The sequence below is a fragment of the Protopterus annectens genome, chromosome 13.part0 (genome assembly GCF_019279795.1).
Source record: "Protopterus annectens isolate FY-2018-M chromosome 13.part0, PAN1.0, whole genome shotgun sequence".
Lineage (NCBI taxonomy): Eukaryota > Metazoa > Chordata > Ceratodontiformes > Protopteridae > Protopterus > Protopterus annectens.
Genome location: NC_056747.1, coordinates 783,580,383 through 783,597,903, shown reverse-complemented (window position 1 = coordinate 783,597,903; position 17,521 = coordinate 783,580,383). Strand labels below are relative to the sequence as shown.

Genomic DNA, 17,521 nt, shown 5'->3' with positions numbered 1-17,521 from the left:
CCCAGTGGTGACAGGTGCAAGCAGTCACTTGCAAAGCAGCGTGGCTTGTCCAACATGTCATCCCAGGAAGACAAACATTGGATCCCCCTAGAATGACACCAGTACTTGAGCCAATTATTAAAGCTGATCATCTTGTCTTTGTATTGTGGCATCATTCTTGGTGAGGGCAAGATGCTGCTCAGGGTCATACCAGCCTGGGCTGCATAATCAGAGAGCGCCTCTGTCTCTTTTCATGTAGTCCAGGGAGGTACGTCTCAGGTCATTCACGCCAGCATGGACAATGACGGAGTCATATTTGTACTTGCTTTGGAGTGACCCGAGTGAGTGTGTTATGTGGTAGATCCTAGCTCCCGATAGGCAGCTCACAGTCACCCTCTCCTTGTTCAGCCTGGTAAGCGGGACATCAGTGTGTCTGACTAGAGTCACCTATTACTAGTGTATCAGGCATGGTGTTTGGCCTTAAGGGCTGTGATTGATTGACACACAGATTTATTGAAGTATGTGTTGCATGTGTTTTGAGGTGGTGGATTTTTGGATGTCTGCTTTGGGAGCCTCTGTTTTGGCAAGTTTTTTATTAGAGCCTCCGAGTAGGTCTTTGTGTTTATGTGTGTTTGGTTTGCAGTTGTGGTAGGTCAATGTGGGACTGGGTTTGTTGTGTGTGTGGTTACCATCTCCTCCTGTCTGGTCTTGCCAGCCCTGAGTTGAGAGTTCAGCCTCCAGTTTGGCTATATAGTTGCATCTCTCACATGTATTTGTGTTTGTTGGGAGGAGGAGAGGGTTGTCTGTGTACATGAGCCAATTTTAGCATTGTCTCAAGATACCCAGATTAACCAGCTGAACTGGAGAGGACGCCAGAAATCTACCACTCTACATGCTAGAACAGTATAAGGGAGTGCTGTGCGTTTAAGGGAAGTGGATATTCACAGGGGTGGTAGGTGGATGCACTGCTTACTTAGTACGAGTGTGCTTACTTAGTAGAGAAGTTTTGAGAACAAGTGCTAGGCTTATAATATAGCGAGTAGTCTGATTATACTAAGAGTAGAGCTTCTTTAAGGGAAAATTTGAAGAGCAGACTTGGCGGAGCCAGAAGTTTAACCTTGTTTAACTGGAACTGTCCTATGCGCAAAGCCGCGCAAACGCGGATTTTAAACAGGGAACTTCAAAAGAGCTAGAAATGGTCCAAAACAACCAATTACTACAGCTCTTGTGCTGAGGTCACTTCCTACAGTGACAGGTAGGCTGCTCAAGGCTCCCCACTCCCACTGGTGAGCAAAGAAACTTCCTTCTATCCGAGTAAGGTAATAGACAACACAGGAACTACACCACAGCCCAGAATACAGCAAAGCCTGTAAACTGGTCTAAACTAGTCGAGGAAAGGCGGGAAAACAAGGATTATTTTTTTTGTTTTTAGATAGAAACACAGAAAATGCAGAAACAGTAATAAATCAGTTACACAGGCTAGAACACTTTAGTGGGCAGCCTCAACAGTTAAACAAAAACAAAAACTTTCGATCAAATTCGATTAAACTAACTAAGTGCAGATATTAAATAATGCAGCAAACAGCTAAAAAACAGTTTTAAGCTTGTTAGGGTAAGCTAGAGAAGGTATTTCAAGTAAAAAAAACAGCAAAGATACTTAAATCCAGAAAGTAGTCGCTTTTCTGAGTAGTATAGCTAGAATTCAATGATTGTACTCAGTGCACCAGACACTACATTAAATGGCCAGTTCCACATTTCACAGAATTGTAGCTTATACACTCCAGATCTATAAATTAAGTGCTCATCACACTCTTAGGAAAGATGCTCCACAAAAATACAAGGTTGATGAAAAAAATACTTTGGTGTGGTTACTCACTTGCCACTTCTATTTACAAGACCTTTGGGCAACCACCTTCATATACCACAAGTTTTACCAAACATCATTGCAGTTATTAAATGGGAGCCACAGGATGTGCTTATTGCAACTGGGAAGATTCTAGACTATAGTTCAGTACAGTAAGCCTTGAAAGCCTACACTTTACAACCTCTTTAGTAAAGAAAAAAGATAGACCATACTTTTGAAACCTTTAAAAATATACAGGACACATGAGAACAAACACCTTACTTCAATAAAATACTGGCTGAAACTAGTCTTGGGTGCTATAATATACGCATCATGTACAGTACACAATAAAACAGACTTGCTTCAATACCTACCAGCATCGTTGGCATCATCAAGTTTTGGGATTCCTTTGATTTTACAGTGCTTAACTGCAGAGCATTTTTTGTTCAGCTGGGTCATAGCTTTGAATTTAACCCAATTCAAGATACTCTCCACAACACCACAGCCAATAGCCTGGGGGGTAAAAAAAAAAAAAAAAAAAGATTTAGCTCAAGTTTCAAGTAAAGATAAACACCCAGGATGAAGTATGCCAGTATGCAAGCATCTTAACAGTGAAGTTTTCTATATTTCAAAGAAAATCAAACTGAGAAACTGAAAGCAAATATTTACCTCTCGCCAAAAACAGGACATGTAAAATACCGTTAAAAAAAGTTATGAACTCACGACAACGTTCCATCGGAGTTACTTTTCATTTGTCTTCAACCTGGGGGAATACAGATTATACTCTGATCAGAGCTCCAAGCTTCACCCCTACCCATAATGCAAGTCTCCCTCCTCCCCTCGGATAGAGTTGGCTGCAGAAAGTGGCACCTCAACCTAACCAAGAGCCTAACACCTTGGCAGTAGTATCCTGAAAGCAATATAGAATAGACAAAAGGCTTGCCAAAGTAAAGGGTATGTTTCTTCCATCTGGTCCATCACACAGACCACACAAAGCAGGGGAGGAGGAGGGACAGTTGAAGACAAATAAAAAGCAACAGGTGAAACGTTATGGAGAGTACATAACTATCTGAAGTTGCTTTCATTTAATCTTCAACTTGTAGGACTATCAGACCCAGCTATCAAAGGGCCTGGGAGGTCCTCACAGAAGGATGTTCCGGAGCACAACAGAGCCAAAGGATGTCCTGCCTTTGGACAGGAAATCCAACTTGTAGTGTGAAGGAAACATGTGCGAAAATGCCCAAATAGCTGCAGAGCAACTGATATCCAAGGAAACAGTAAACCAAAAGGCCTAGGAAGTAGCCACAGACCTGATAGAATGCTCTTTGACATGAGCTGGATTAGATGATCCTTTGGTTTTATAGGCTAAAGCTATGTACCAACAGATCCAATGAGCAATAGTCACTTTAGAAACAGGTAACCTAACACCAACTTATAAAAGGAAACTGATCAGACTTGAAGGATTTTGTTTTATGCAAATAGAAACGTAGTTGCCTATGAGCATCGAGCAAATGCAACTTAGTCTCCATTATTCTGAAAGTTTGGAAAGAAAACAGATTGAGGACCTTGTTAAATGTTAGATTACATAGCCACTTTCAGGAGAATGAAGGGTTTGTCTGCAAGGTAACCTTGTCTATTAAAGACCATACAAGAGCCTCTCAGACACTTTTAGCAGTAGTAATAGCAACTAAAACAGCAGTCTTCAAATATAGAAATTGTAAATCCACTGTAGCTGCTGGTTCAAAAGGGTAGATGCCAAGGATTCTAAGAATAAAGAGCCCAAAGGGGGTGTATGGTCCTTAAATATAGGCCCAAGTAAAAAGGTACCTTTCAAAAAGGCTTTACAAAGCTTTGAAGAAGCCAAATTCTCATATGAAAACTGGAGATAGCTGCTGGAACTTTACCTTAAAAACAAGCACCCTGCTGAAAACCATCTGCCAGAAACTCCAAAATGGCTGGGACTGGAGCAGTAATAGGGTCCAAATCATGCTGAGATGCCCATATCAAAAAACGTTTCCACTTGTCAGAATAGACCTTCCTAGAGGAAGATTTGTCAGCCGCTACTAACAGCCCCAGAGACGTAGCCATCACTGGACCTGGTGCAGCCAAGCAGTATGCTTCAGACAGACAGCATCTGGGTGTGAGATCCCTGAAGATATAATATCAGATCCGGAACAAGATTCAATATCCAAGGACGAAACTGCACGAGACCACAGAGGTGAACCAGACTTGGCAAAGTCCGAAGGGGGGCAATAAGGATCAAGAAGCTCCCCAGCCGTCAAGCTTTCTGAATTATTTTGGGAATGAGAGGGAGTGGGGGATAAGGATACCGAAGACAGAAAGGCCAAACATTAACTAAAATGTCTCAGGGGTGCATCCCGGGAGGGTTCAGAGCAAAAAAACTCGCTGCACTTAGTGTTGGAAGGAGAGGTGAAGCATGCAATGGCCCCCCACCCAAGTACGGAGGCATTCATGGTAGAGGTCATAGGGGCAGGGAGGATAAATAGGTGACCTAGGGGAAGGTCCAGGGAATGAAGCCACCAGCAAAGCAAATCCCTGCAGGCCCAGAAAAAACTGAGCAGTGTTGAGATTTCCACTGCTACTTCCTCCTGTTGCACAGGTGGAACGTCCAGGTGGTGTTTGGGCAGAACTGCCATTTAAATGAAGCAAACAGAGCATCCTCTGGATATGATTTTGCAACACCCAACGATAGTCTAATAGAATCCCAGGTTGTTGGGTGCAGTGAAATGTGCCCCGACTGCCTCCAGATACGAGCAGTCGGGCAACCCTTCAGGGCTGCTGCGCACGTCTGTCTGGGAAGAAATCCTGAAACTCCATTCCTCAGACCCCCTCAGCATTAAGGAAGGGAGAGTCCTGAGCATCTTGAATAACCCTGAGACTTCCACATAGTCAGCCCACAAGGACTCCTGGAAAAGGATCGCTGTGGAGTTGAGTGGATCCAGACAGCAGACTAGGTGTTCCAGTCTTTCTCATTCTGGACTATTGTCGAGTACTGTTTTCCCAACGAGGGTGGCACTATCAAAAAGGGCATTTGTAAGACACCTTGAAGGGCTAAAGAAAAAAAGCCAAAGCCAGGTGTGATGCCCAACGGCAACGCCTGCATCTGCCACCCTAGAGACACCTTTAGCAGCATGTGAGGAGAGCCTTATAGAGGTGTTGGAAATGGAAGGGAGGGTGGCCATACGGGAAGAGAACAGTATTCTGCCTACATGGACCTGGGGCCAGACTCAGCAACCTCTGACAAGGTCCTGTTTAAGTCTGACCACATGTGCCATATATTTCAGCGTATGCTGAACAAATGTGGCTGAAGCACAGACCCACTTCCCGAAACGGTCCATGGTCCTGGACTCTAGGATGAACTGTAGAGAGCTCTCCTGAGCGAGCTCTTATAGTGTCCACCGCAACCACCATGGCATCAACTGGGGACCCCTTAGACCAATGCTGTTTTTTTAGTAGGCGCAACTTAGGATCTTATCTGGTTGCTTGGGGATGGGTTCCTCCGAGTCAGGTTAACTTAGGTAGGTACTAGGCTATCTGCCAGAGGGCATTTATAAGCAGTCAAGATTTTTCTTGGAGTGTTGGTGAGGGGCTCCAAATAATGTAGTTAGGAATTTTGTTCCAAAGCATGGGAAGTCCGACAGGAATATATCCCTCCAGCATATTCGATTTATTGTTCTGGTGAGGTTTAGCTCACTAGAGCGTGTTGCTCAGTGACTTTGATTTCTTTAGATGGAGCATGTCCATAAATTCCGAGTTGGACATGGCTTTGTGAGTAAGCGATATGTCAGAGTACAGCCGGAGTTTTTACAGTCAGGCTGCATAGGACATATGTTTAAGGCCAGTATTCCTCTTGAGGTACTTTTGTGGTCTTTCCAGCTGTTGGAAGTGTCTTGTGAGGTCTATCCCAAATGGGGCATCGTACTCTATACTGGGTCTGAAGAATGACTAGTAGAGGGGCACTATAACCTCTATTTCAAGATGCGATCCCCTTTAGTAAATAGATTGTCACACAGGATTTCCTAACTACTTTGGCAATATGATTGTCAAAGGAGAGATTAGAATCTACCTGCGTCCCCAGATCTCTTACCTCTTCTGTATTAAGGGGGCTGCAACCTATGTGGTAATTTGTGGGCGTAATTCTTCCCCCAAACGGAATGACCATGCATTTTTGCCATTTAGCTTGAGGCCATGACTTTGGCACCTGTCAGTCTCAGTAAGGCCTTTTTGGAGGTCTGTCAGCCGGAGAGTCAATTATGGCTCCCAGTTTGCAGTCATCGACAAACTTTGTTAGCAATTGTCCTCCTGAGTTTGCCTGTACTTCTGAGAAGTATATGCTGAACAGTAGTGGTCCCAGGACCGAGCCTTGCGAGACAACACTTGACTGGTTTAGTCTCGGATCTGGAGCCTGCTATTCTTACTGCGCGAGTTCAGTCTGTAAGACAGTTGACAATCCATCTTGTGACGTAGGGATTTATGTTCAGGCTAGTGAGTTTTTCTGTAATACCCGAGTGAGGAAGGGTGAACGCCTTGGCAAGGTCAAGGTAGGCTGTGTGAACCACCTTTTCCTAGTCTATGGCCTTGGTGATAGTCTCAGAAAAAAATCACCCAGGTTTAGTAGGAATGATATGCCCTTAAAGCTGAACTGGGGTGGGTCAAGTGTTTGGAAGTTCCCAATGTCTGAGTTCCATGATGATGCGCTCCAAAGCCTTGCAGACCAGGCTAGTCAGGATTATGGGGCAATCATTACCAGGGCAAGTTGTGGCCCCTCCTTTGTGGAGCAGAACAGTTGCTGTATGCCATTCTATGGGCACACAGCCTGTGGAGAGGATGAGGTTGAAAAGCATGTTTGGGGGGGGGTTCGTTTTGTACTTAGTGCAAGATGCATTCTAGGACACCATCTGGCCCGATTGACGCTGTGTTTTTGGCTTTTGAAAAGGTTGTTTCACCTGTTCGTCATTTCTGAGACACTACACTTTTCTGGTATTGTTGTGGGCCCTTTTGGAGGCGACAGGGGGATGAATTTTGCACTAAATCTATCTGCCAGGATGTTGGCAATATCACTAGGTTCAGTATATTTTGTGCCATTTTGCACTTGCTCAAAGCATATCTGTGAGTTGCCACTTAAACTGACATAGCTACAGAAGGCTTTGCGGTTATCTTGTGAATCATTGGCTATTTTTCTTTCGAAGTTAGCCTTGGATGACTTTATGCAGGACCTTAGTTTCTTACTGATACTGATTAGGAATGTCTTTCTTCTTGGGATTTGCTTTTTTTCTGAACTAATTTCCTCCTTTTATTGTACAACCTGTTTATAAGCAGGGGTCCACTAGACTGGTTTACTTCTCTTAGGGGAGTGAGTCTTGGATTTGCTAGGGATGGCATGATCCATGCATCCTTGAAGGTGCTCGGAGTGCATTTGTAAAGGATCCTGCATCTTGGGCAGCTTTCTCCTTTAGCGTGGGGGCTGTGAAACTTACCACCTCTGTCTTAAGTAAGGTGAAGTTTGCTTTAGAAAAGTTTCACTGGTTTCCTTAGTTGGGGGTGGTGGGGTGTGGACATACAGAGTAATTAGTTTATGGTCTGATCTAACAAGCTGCACAGGTTGAGGACCAGGTCCAATAGGTGTTCACATCTGGTAGGGGAGTTTACTAGCTGATCCAGGTCATTTGACTTGATAAATTCCAGGAAGCGCTGAGCCTGGGAATTTGTACCAAAGTAGTTTTCCCAGTTAATGGAAGGGTAATTGAAATCACCAAATATCAGGGTGTTTTGTAGGACAGTCATATTTTCCAGTTTCTCCAGAAAGACAGAGTGGTAGTCCTGGGTCATAGAGGGTGATCTGTAGTAGGCCACAATTTGCATTGCAGATTTACCTGATGTAAGTTGCACATGGATGATCTCAGAGGTATCATGCTGCGCCACTAACCTGGAAGTGTAGGTATCCTTCATGAATATGGATACACCACCCCTCGTGTGTTTCATTCGGTGTTCTGTGGCCAAAATGTGTGGTAGGAGTTGTAGCCCGCTAGTGATAGAGTGCTCTGGAGCCTTGAACCAGGTTTCAGTTACTGCACAGATGTCGACGTTCTCCACACGGAGTGCTTAGAGCACATGCATTTTGAGATTTAAACTCCTGGCGTTGAGTAGCATAACCTTCATTTTTTTTTCATTTGTGCTGTTTATGGAGGTGGGTTTGACTTTTGAGCCTGGTCTAAAAAGGGCACTATGGGGGCAGCAAGAGCCTTGGCCAATATTTGAAAGCCTAGGGGTGACAGATGCAAGCCATTTCTTGCAAAGCAAAACGGCTTATAGAGGCATGTCGTCCAAGGCTGACACACACTGGATCCCCTTTGAATGACACCAGAAGCTTAGCTAATTGTTGAAATTGATCGTTTTTTTCTTTATACTGAGGTATCATTTTTGGTGAGGGCAGGATGCTACAAAGGGTCATGCCCGCCTGGACTACATAAGAGAACTCTTCCATGTCTCTTCATGTATCCCAGGGAGGTACGTCTCAGGTCATTCACACCAACACGAACAAAGACAGCCATTTGTACTTGTTCTGGAGTGGCAAAAATGCTTGCGTTATTTGGCGGATTCTGGCTCCCGACAGGCAGCTAACAGTAACTTTCTTGTCTAGACTAATACGAGTGGGACATCAGTGTGCCTGACTAGAGTCTCGCCCATTACGACTGTGTTAGGTATATTATTTTGCCTTAAGGGCTGTGATTGTGTGGCACATTGATTTTGTGTTTGTTAGGAGGTGCAGGTTTTTTGGGTGTTTTTATTTAGAGATTCAGAGTATGGTTTAGTGTATTTATGTGCATTTTTTGCCAGTGCTGGTTTAGTAGGTCTATGTGAGGTTGGAGGTTTGGTGCAAGTGTTAATCTTCTCCTCATGGCTGTCGGTTCCAGTCTTAGGTCGAGCGATCTTGGCTCGAATAATTGCATCTCTCGCATATGTTAGTGTTTCGTGGTAAGAGGAGAGGGTTGTCTGTGTACATTAGGCAGTTGTAAAATTGCCCCATGATACCCAGGTTCACCAGCTGGACTGGAGAGTACACCTGAAGTTGCCCTTTGGTCATGCCTGACTAGTAGGGTGAGCTGCTTTGTTGCTTGGTTGGTGAGGGGTGGATAAAGAGCCTTGCCCTGCTGGGCAATCAAGTGTCGGGGTATATTAGTGCTTGCTATTAGGTCTGAGCAAGTGCTGGACTGTAGGATGCTTTTTGATTGCTTAGGTTGAGAGACTAGTTTCAAGGGAAAAACTGATACTTAGTGGAGCCAGGAATAATTTAATAGCTAACCGGTGCTGCCCAGCGCGCAAAACCATGCAAACGCAGTTTTTAAAACTTCTGGGCTGGAACCACTCCACCAGGGACAGATGGCTGCTCAAAGTTCCCCTCTCTCACAGGTGAGCAGAGGAACTTCCCTCTATCCAAGTAAGGTATGGACAACTCAAACTTTAACAGCCCTGAATTCAGCAATAGCCTGAAAACTGGACTATACTATTTATTTTATTTTACATTTGTTAACCGGGAGTGTCTGAGCCGAAAAGGCCCTTTTTCAGCAGGGGCCCGGGGAGAAAAGCTCCACAAAGAAAAATTAGACACATTTAGTTATTTAGACAATCAGTATAGCTTAGGACGGGAAACAAGGAACTTTTGTTTTTTGTTTATTTTTTGAAAAGATAAGGCAAAAACAATAAAAAGTACACTTAAAACAGCTTTGGACGACTACAAGCGATCCGAAAAGACTATCGTAATTTAGTGAGTACCCTACAACAGTTAAATTATTAAAAAAAAAATGACTTTAAAAGTGCAGGCAGTCACATAAGTACAATGTGTAAAAAAAATAAGCTTTTAAATCACAAACCCTGGAGAATCAGTTTTTAAGAGGGAAAAGTTAAGTACAGCAAGAAAATACAGAAAATTAATACTTAATCACTCCAAAGACTCTTAAGCTAGAAGGCTATCAGTTTAAGGCTTTCTAATGTTCTCCAGTAGGTTAGTTACGGGAAACTAGCGCAGATGGGGTCTTTTAGAAGACAGTTGAAAGAGATGGACAGCTTCCCAAATGATCAATAAACTACAATTCCAAGGCCAAGAACCACTCCTCTTGTAGTAGACAGGGTACCTAGTACTTGCCACTAAAACTGATAAGCTAGGCGGCTTTCCAACACAGAAAGGCTTGGGGGGGGGCTCAGAAGCTTACCAACAATCCTGGATATAGCAACTCTATCTGGACTAGGCTAGTTACAGGAAAGAAAAGAAACAAGCACAAGTGCGGCTTTCAAACAAGAAAGTAAAAAGAGATGGAAGAAAACTGCCCAAAACAGCCAATAGCTACAATTTCTGGGCCAGAGACCACTCCCCTTGTGGAAAACAGGCTACCTAATGCTTACCACTACCACTGATAAGCTGGAAGGCTTCCCTCTGACACAAAGGATAGCAGGACTCAGAAGTTTACAAAAAGAGTCCTGGATACAGCAATCTGTACATGGACTAGACTAGTAACAGGAAAGGCAGGAAACAAGAGCAAGCAAGCGTTTTAATCAGGTTGAAAGAGATGGAAGTGCTTCCCAAACGGCCAAAAAACTAATTTCTGGGCCAGAAACCTTTCCTGTGGTAGATAGGCTACCTAGTGCTTACCACTCCCACTAATAAGCTAGAAGGCTTCACTCCAACACAAAGGATTGGGGGGCTCAGGAGCTCACAAACTGTCCTGGTGGACTAGACTAGTGACAGGAAAGGCAGGAAACAAGCTTAGAGTTTTATTTATTTATTTATTTATTACAGAAAAGCAGCTAAAACAGCAGTATATACAATTCAAATGCAGTGCAAGCCAACAAAAATGTGTAGCAATATTACAGCAAATACATTTTAAATGCCAATTAAATTAACAAATGACTAAAAAACAAGTGCAGATGGCATTAAATTAGAAGGCTACTAACGAGCAGTATTAAGTGCAGAGCAACTGAACAGAACAGCATGCAGATCAACTACGAGTTACAGTAAGAACAGATGTATTTTATACACACATATACACATACACACGCATACACACACATATACATATACACACTTTTTTTTTTTTTAGGGAGGAAAGAGCAGGATTAAGAGGCTACAGGGCTGGTCCTTCCCAAATGCTCTTTGTACACAGTAGGAGTGCCTGAAATCAGAATCTCACTGCACTCAGTTGAATGAGCAAATGAAATGGGCCCAGGAGTAACCAAATACAAATTTACAAGAGGGGCGGGCAGTTTCAAAGCCACCAGGATTACCACAAGAACAAGAACAGGGTGGGTGGGAAACAGTGGAGACAAGGGACAGAAACAATACAGCACCACTATAAATAAGCAAATGTACAAATACAGCATAGTGCAAATTAAGTTGCAAAAAAAGTGTAATTATCAGTTTGGAATATATTCCAACTCTGCTCACAGCAAATCTATCAGCTTTCCACCAGTTCACAGAAATGCAGTCTTACATGCCAGAGATGTAATTAAATCCACAAGTGGATCTGCGGGTAAGGATACCCAGGAGGTAGAGTCTCTTGTGACAAACATCCAAGAACACAGACAACTGGGTTGGGTTTTTGGACAGACCAACTACTGGAAGGACAGGACGGCAACTTTCCAGGCCCTGCTTTGAAGTGTCCTGGTGCAGAATTTGCTGAGCTGGTGATTGCAGGGGGAGGCAAAGAGATTCACCTATGGGACCCCCCATTTCTGAATCAAAGGTTGAAGGTGCTATGCTCGAATTGCCACTCATGTGGGGAGATTTCTGCTCAAGTCTGCCACTGAGTTTTGTTTGCCTGGAAGGAATTGAGCTTGCAAATGGACCTGCATGTCCAAGGCAGTGTTTTCCACAGGGTCATGGTTAGCCTGCAGAGTGTATCAGAGTCAGTTCCCCCCTGCTTGTTGATGTACCACATAACTGGTGTTGTCTTTTTATTAGCAGATTTATTGGAGAGTAGGGATCTGAAAGCCGTTAAGAGTGTGCTGCTCCACAAGCATTTTTTTTGATGCGCAGATGAATTTGACGGGCTTCAGTGGCCCTGAATGCACATGCCGTCCAAAAGTCCCCCCCAAGCATACTCTGATACGTCTGTGGTAAGGGTCTGGTCAGCGTGGGGTTGATTGAAGGGCAGTCCCTTGTGGTTGCATGCTTCTGCCCACCAAAGGAACTCTGTACTTAGACAGGTTATGATAGGAATGACTGTTTCCAGGTCCTGAAAAGGTTGGCACCAGACTAGTACCACTGAAGTTTCCTCATATACAGTCTTGCATACGGAATTAACAGTACACATAAGGCCATGAAACCTAGGGCCTGCAGTATTTTTCTTGCTGATAGCTGGATGCTGGTAGCCATTTGTTTGAAGCAGGCTGTCAAGACTTTTTTCTGAAGTGAGGAATGCCATGTGGGATGTTGCATCCAAGCTTCCTCCCAGGAATACAATCTTTTGACTGGGTGCCAGTTTTCATTTGATGGTGTACCCCAGGGAACAGAGGTGGTTTTTCACAAATGTCAGGCACTGCAAAAGCAATTCCCGACTGCCTGAATCAGGAAGTCGTCCAAGTACAGGTAAATTTGAATAATTACCTGCATGCAGTATGCAATGGCTTGAGCCAAGCATTTTGTGAATACACTGGGCGCAGAGGATAAGCCAAAGAGAAGTGCAGAGAATTGAGTGCACAGATCCGGCCATGAAACGTAGATACCTCCTACATGACTCCCTTATAGCGATGTGCAGATAAGCTTCTTTTAAATCTAGGGTGACTAACAAGACATTCTTGGCTAGCATAGGTAGAAGCCGTTGCAAGGTAAGCATTTTGAATTTTGGTACCACCAGGAAAATACAGTTGTGTACACTAATCATAAATGTATATCTAGAGTGTATTCACTGTTGCAGTCATTACATTTGGGTAATCTGCTGGCAGGTTGCCCTCAGTCGGACTGATTAACAGTCTTGGGTCCTGCATCAGTGGCTGTCCCTTCTACCAGGTCAGGACTGGGGTATAAAACATGCAGCAGACGCCATTACATCAGTTTCTTGCCCCAGATGTCAGGTGCCCCCCAAATGGGGAGCAAACTATACAAGTAATTAAAAACACATACCTCCAAACAAAAGCAAATACATCAAAAAGACTTTTAAGCATAGTAAAAGAAAGAGGTATAGTAAGAGAAAAAAGGGGGCTGGAGAAAGGTTAACCGGGACTGCAACAGTGAATACACTAACATCTACATTTATGGTAAGTGTACACAACTGTACTATGTCCTTTGGATTTCACTGTTGAAGTCATTACATTTGGGTATATTCCCAAAGCTATGGCTGGGAGGATGGATTTATACAGCATTAGGACCAGCTATAAGGCCCTGCAAAACAGCAGTGGCAAAGCCAGCTCTGGAATTAGAGAAAATTAGTAAGTGAATGCTTGGTGAAATTATGAACTGAACTCCAGGAAGCAACTTCTAGAATATCCCTGGTAGGAACACCTCTGAGAAAGGCTGTAGAAGTAGATGCAGCCATGGTGGAATGAGATCTGATCCCCTGGGGGACAGGCTTTCCATGGTGCTTATAGCAGAAATAAATACAATGGCTTATCCATTTGGAAATGGTTTGTTTTGAAATAGCATTTCCCTCTGCCCCTGCAGTAAATGCTACCAGCAGTTCATACTGCTACCAGCAGTTCAGATTTTCTTTGAGATTTAGTCCTGTCCAAGTAGAATCTAAGTTGTCTGTGTACATCCAATGAATGCAGAATCCACTCCTTGTTCTGTGGATTAGGAAAGAAAGTTGGCAAATGAATGGATTCAAGAGCCACACTGGATACCACTTTGGGCATGAAGGAAGGATTGGTCCCGAGTGACACCCTGTCCGCATGAAATATGAAAGGCTCCACTGCCATAAGGGCCTGTAATTCAGATATCCTTATAGCTGAAGAGATTGCTAAAAGGAAGGCTGCTTTCCAGGAAAGAAATGTTAAATCTGCAGTAGTGGCTGGCACGGAAGGAGGTAGAGTGAGTTTCCCCAATACAAAGTTAAGGTCCCAGGCAGGGGTTGGAGCTCTCCTGGGTGGTCTCAACTTGTTAGCCCCTCTAAGATATTGCTTTAGCAGAGGATGAGAGGGGGGGGGGTTCTGTGTTGTAATGAGCTGAAATGGCTGAGGCATGGATTTTAATGGAAGAAAAAGACAGGCCTTTGTGAAGCATCAAAATCTGAGGTAAATTGGGTGCTGCTGTGCTCATCCCTTGAGATGAATTCCAGGCACAGAATCATTTCCATTTGTCAGCATAAGATTTTCTAGTACTAGGTCTTCTTGCCTCCAAAATGACATCCACCACAGGTTTGCTGAGGGATGCTAAGGGGGAATTTAAATGATTAGCTAAAGCTTCAAAATTCAATGCTTGCAGCTGAGGATGCAGAATTTGGTTCGCCTGTTGAGACGGTAAGTTGTCTGAGGCAGAAGCCATGGAGAAATTTGTGACACTGCGCAGGAGTGGGTACCAGTGCTGGTTTGGCCAGTCTGGAGTAATCAAAATCATTTTTGGCTTGTCCTGTTTGACTTGGTAGAAATTTGGAGAGTAGAGGGGGGGGGGGGCATAGACTGACCGTTTTTTCCAGCTGAAGGACAGCATCCACTTTCCAGGCTTTAAGAGGAGTTATTGTGCAAAATTTGTCCAGCTGGTAGTTCTGGGATGAAACAAAAAGATCTGTCTGGGCTCCCCCATTTGCTTGTCAACAGGTTGAAAATCAGTGGTTTGTTTCCATTCATGCGGGTCCATGAGATTTCTGCTTAGTCTGTCAGAATATTCAGCTTTCATAGCAGGAATTGAGCTTTTAGTTGTACTTGGTAGCTCAAGGCAGTGTTCCTCAATGCCATGGATAGTCTGCAGAGGGGGTAGGAATGTGCATCCCCATGCTTCTTTATGTACCACATAACCGTGGTGTTGTCAGTCTACCATTAGTTGTCCTGGATGAAGTAGTGCTTGAAGGCAATCAGAGCATTCTGTACAACTAGCATTTCTTTTTGATTGATATGAAGGTGCATTTGATTTGGGCTCCATTTGCCCTGAATGCACTTCCGTGCCAGATGAGCTCCCCAAGCATATTCTGATGCGTCTGTAGTTAGGGTTTGGGCGGCAGGGGGTGGGTTATGATAGGAATAGTTTCCAGGCTGTGACAACGTTGACTCAAACTTAAGTACCACTGAAGTTTCCTTATATGCAGTCTTGCATATGGAATTAGAATGCAGGAGGCCAAGAACCCCAAGGCTTGCAGTATTTGTCTTGCAGATAGCAGGGTTTTTGTGGCCACTTGTTTGAAGTCAGTCACCACATGAATTTGCTTTCTGGCGTAAGGAAAGCCATCTACGCAGTTGTATTCAAGCTTGCACCCAGGAATGTAATTAGAGAGGTTACCAACTGTGATTTATTTTCGTTTATGATGTACCCTAGACAAGTTAGAACCCTAGACAAGTTAGAACCCTTTTTACAAACGCCAGATGTTTTAGAGGAGTGGACTGGTTTTCTGCCCTAATTAGACAATCGTCCAGGTATGGATATATTTGAATATTTCTTTGCCTGCAAAAAGGAATTCCTGGAGGCAGGCACTTCGTGAATACCCTGTGCGCAGTAGACAAGCCAAAGGGCAGTGCAGAGAACTTTTAATGCAAGTAATCTGCTTTAAAGCGTAGGCATCTTCTGCAAGATTCCCCGATTGGGATATGCAGGTAAGCCTCTCAAATCCAGAGTTGCCAACCAGGCATCCTTGCCTAGCATAGGAAGTAACTGGTGAGTCAGCATCTTAAATTTTGGAATGTCCAGAAAAGTGTTTAGAGTAGACAGGTCCAGAATTGGACACCGTGATTTGTCTTTTCTGGGTACCAAAATAAGTCTGTAATAGAAATCTTGTCCCTTTTCCACTTCTGGTACTAGTTGAATAGCCCCCATGTTTAGGAGGGAAAGGACTTGTTTCTGAGCCTCTGCCCACTGATTTGGGGGCAGGTCTGGCCAGCCGTTTGGAGTTGGCAACGTGTGGAAATGAAATCTGTATCCCTGGGACACTATTTAAAACCCACTTGTCCTGGGTTATAAGTTGTCAGTTTTTTGCATGAAGAGCCAGTCCCCCCCCCCATCCCCCACCCCCCCAAAGGGGCATCTGAGAGGCAAGTGCTTGGTAATTTTAAAGGAAAGTCAGAGACTTTTTACCATGGGATGGTGTCTTGTTATTTCAAGATTTGGAAGTGGAAGCACCCCATTGCTTAGTTCTGAGAGTCCCTAGGGACTGAAACCTGGTTGCTTTTGGAGTGCATGGGTGTGGCTTGAGAGGCGCTGGAAGGAACAGGAAAGGACCAGTTCTTAGTAAGCCAGTGCCTACAAAATCAAGGAGGTTGTACTTGTAAGAAATCTTTCACAGTTTGCATAGATTTAGCATCATCTTTCATCTTTTTTAGAACTTCAGCCTTATTGCCAGACTATCCTGATGCAAAGGAGCATCCAGCAGTTTTGCTTTAACACGATCACGCAGAGATTGCTCCTTAAGACGAGCATGCCTTCTAAGCACAGACCCAGTAACAGCAGCCCTGCAAGAGGCCGCTAAAGAATCAAAACCACACTGCCAAGTAGGTTTTCCAACTTGTTCAGCTGAATGCAATAAATCCTGTAAATCTTTATTTTCCACACAGTCAGAAATCGTTTTCTGTTTAAGCAGTCCCATGATATGCTGCTATTTTAGCATATGGAATTGACAGTTTAAAAGCTCTGATTGCCAAGGTTGCAGAAGTATAAACCTTTTTATCCCATCTATCAAGCGCCCTGGAGTCTCTATCAGAAGTGGTAGGATATTTAGAAGTAGAAGCCTTAATGCCCTTGGGCCCCTGAGAAATGGTTTCTGGGTCAGCAACAAGATTTTTGAAAAGGAATTTGAGGGACTCTGGAAACCTGTAGCATCTGTCTGGCTTAGTAGGGGCTGGAGGCAAGGAATCAGGGGCCATACTTGATTCCGAAAACAATGTATAGTACAGGAGATATAGCCAAAGGCCTATGCTGAGGAAGGAAATCCCCAAGCCTCTTTTTGGATTCAGAAAATTCCTGTCTCTCAGTGGAAATGCTCCCTTAAGGTATGTAAAGTTTCCACAAAAGAAAAATTCTCAGGGGGAGAAGCAGAGGGAATGGAATCCTCTGCATCAGAATCCTCATAAGTAGGAATGGACAAATGCAGGTCATTAGAAGAGTCAGAAGAAATAAGAGTCCTGTCCAGAAGATTTAGTCTTCAGCCTAGGCCTCTTAGAAGGGGGGGTGGGGATGTTGACTACCCCGGATTAGAGTATTAGAGTAATTAAATCTTCAGCCAATTTGACAATTTGTTTTTGAGGCATAGGGGCCTAAACATGTGGCGTGGACATCTTTTTTTAGACAGATGTAGGCCTTAGTATTGAAGATGGAAGTCTGCTTAATATGCAAGGCTGTAGGCCTGCATACACACACAACCCAGTGCCTGCACAGCGGCTCCGGACCCATCCAAGGTAGACATCCGCGGGTTCCATAGGTGAAGCATCTAACAGCATACCAGACTGAAAATGGGTCCCAGAGGCCTGCGAATCAGAAGTAGCAGGTATCAGGGGCTGCAAAAGCACCTCACTGACTACCGGCGAACAGGTGACTGGCTTAGAAGCATA

The 17,521-nt window shown here is 44.0% G+C and overlaps 1 protein-coding gene across 2 annotated transcripts in view; it reads right to left on the bottom strand.

The window, feature by feature from the left end:
- LOC122787663 (DNA topoisomerase 2-alpha-like) overlaps positions 1 to 17,521 on the bottom strand; it is a 1,447,528-nt gene that overhangs the window by 1,077,235 nt on the left and 352,772 nt on the right. For both annotated transcript variants that reach the window (XM_044054499.1, XM_044054498.1), the window contains exon 11: positions 2,197 to 2,335. In XM_044054499.1, the coding sequence (XP_043910434.1) occupies positions 2,197 to 2,335 (139 nt within the window). The remainder of the gene's footprint in view (positions 1 to 2,196; positions 2,336 to 17,521) is intronic.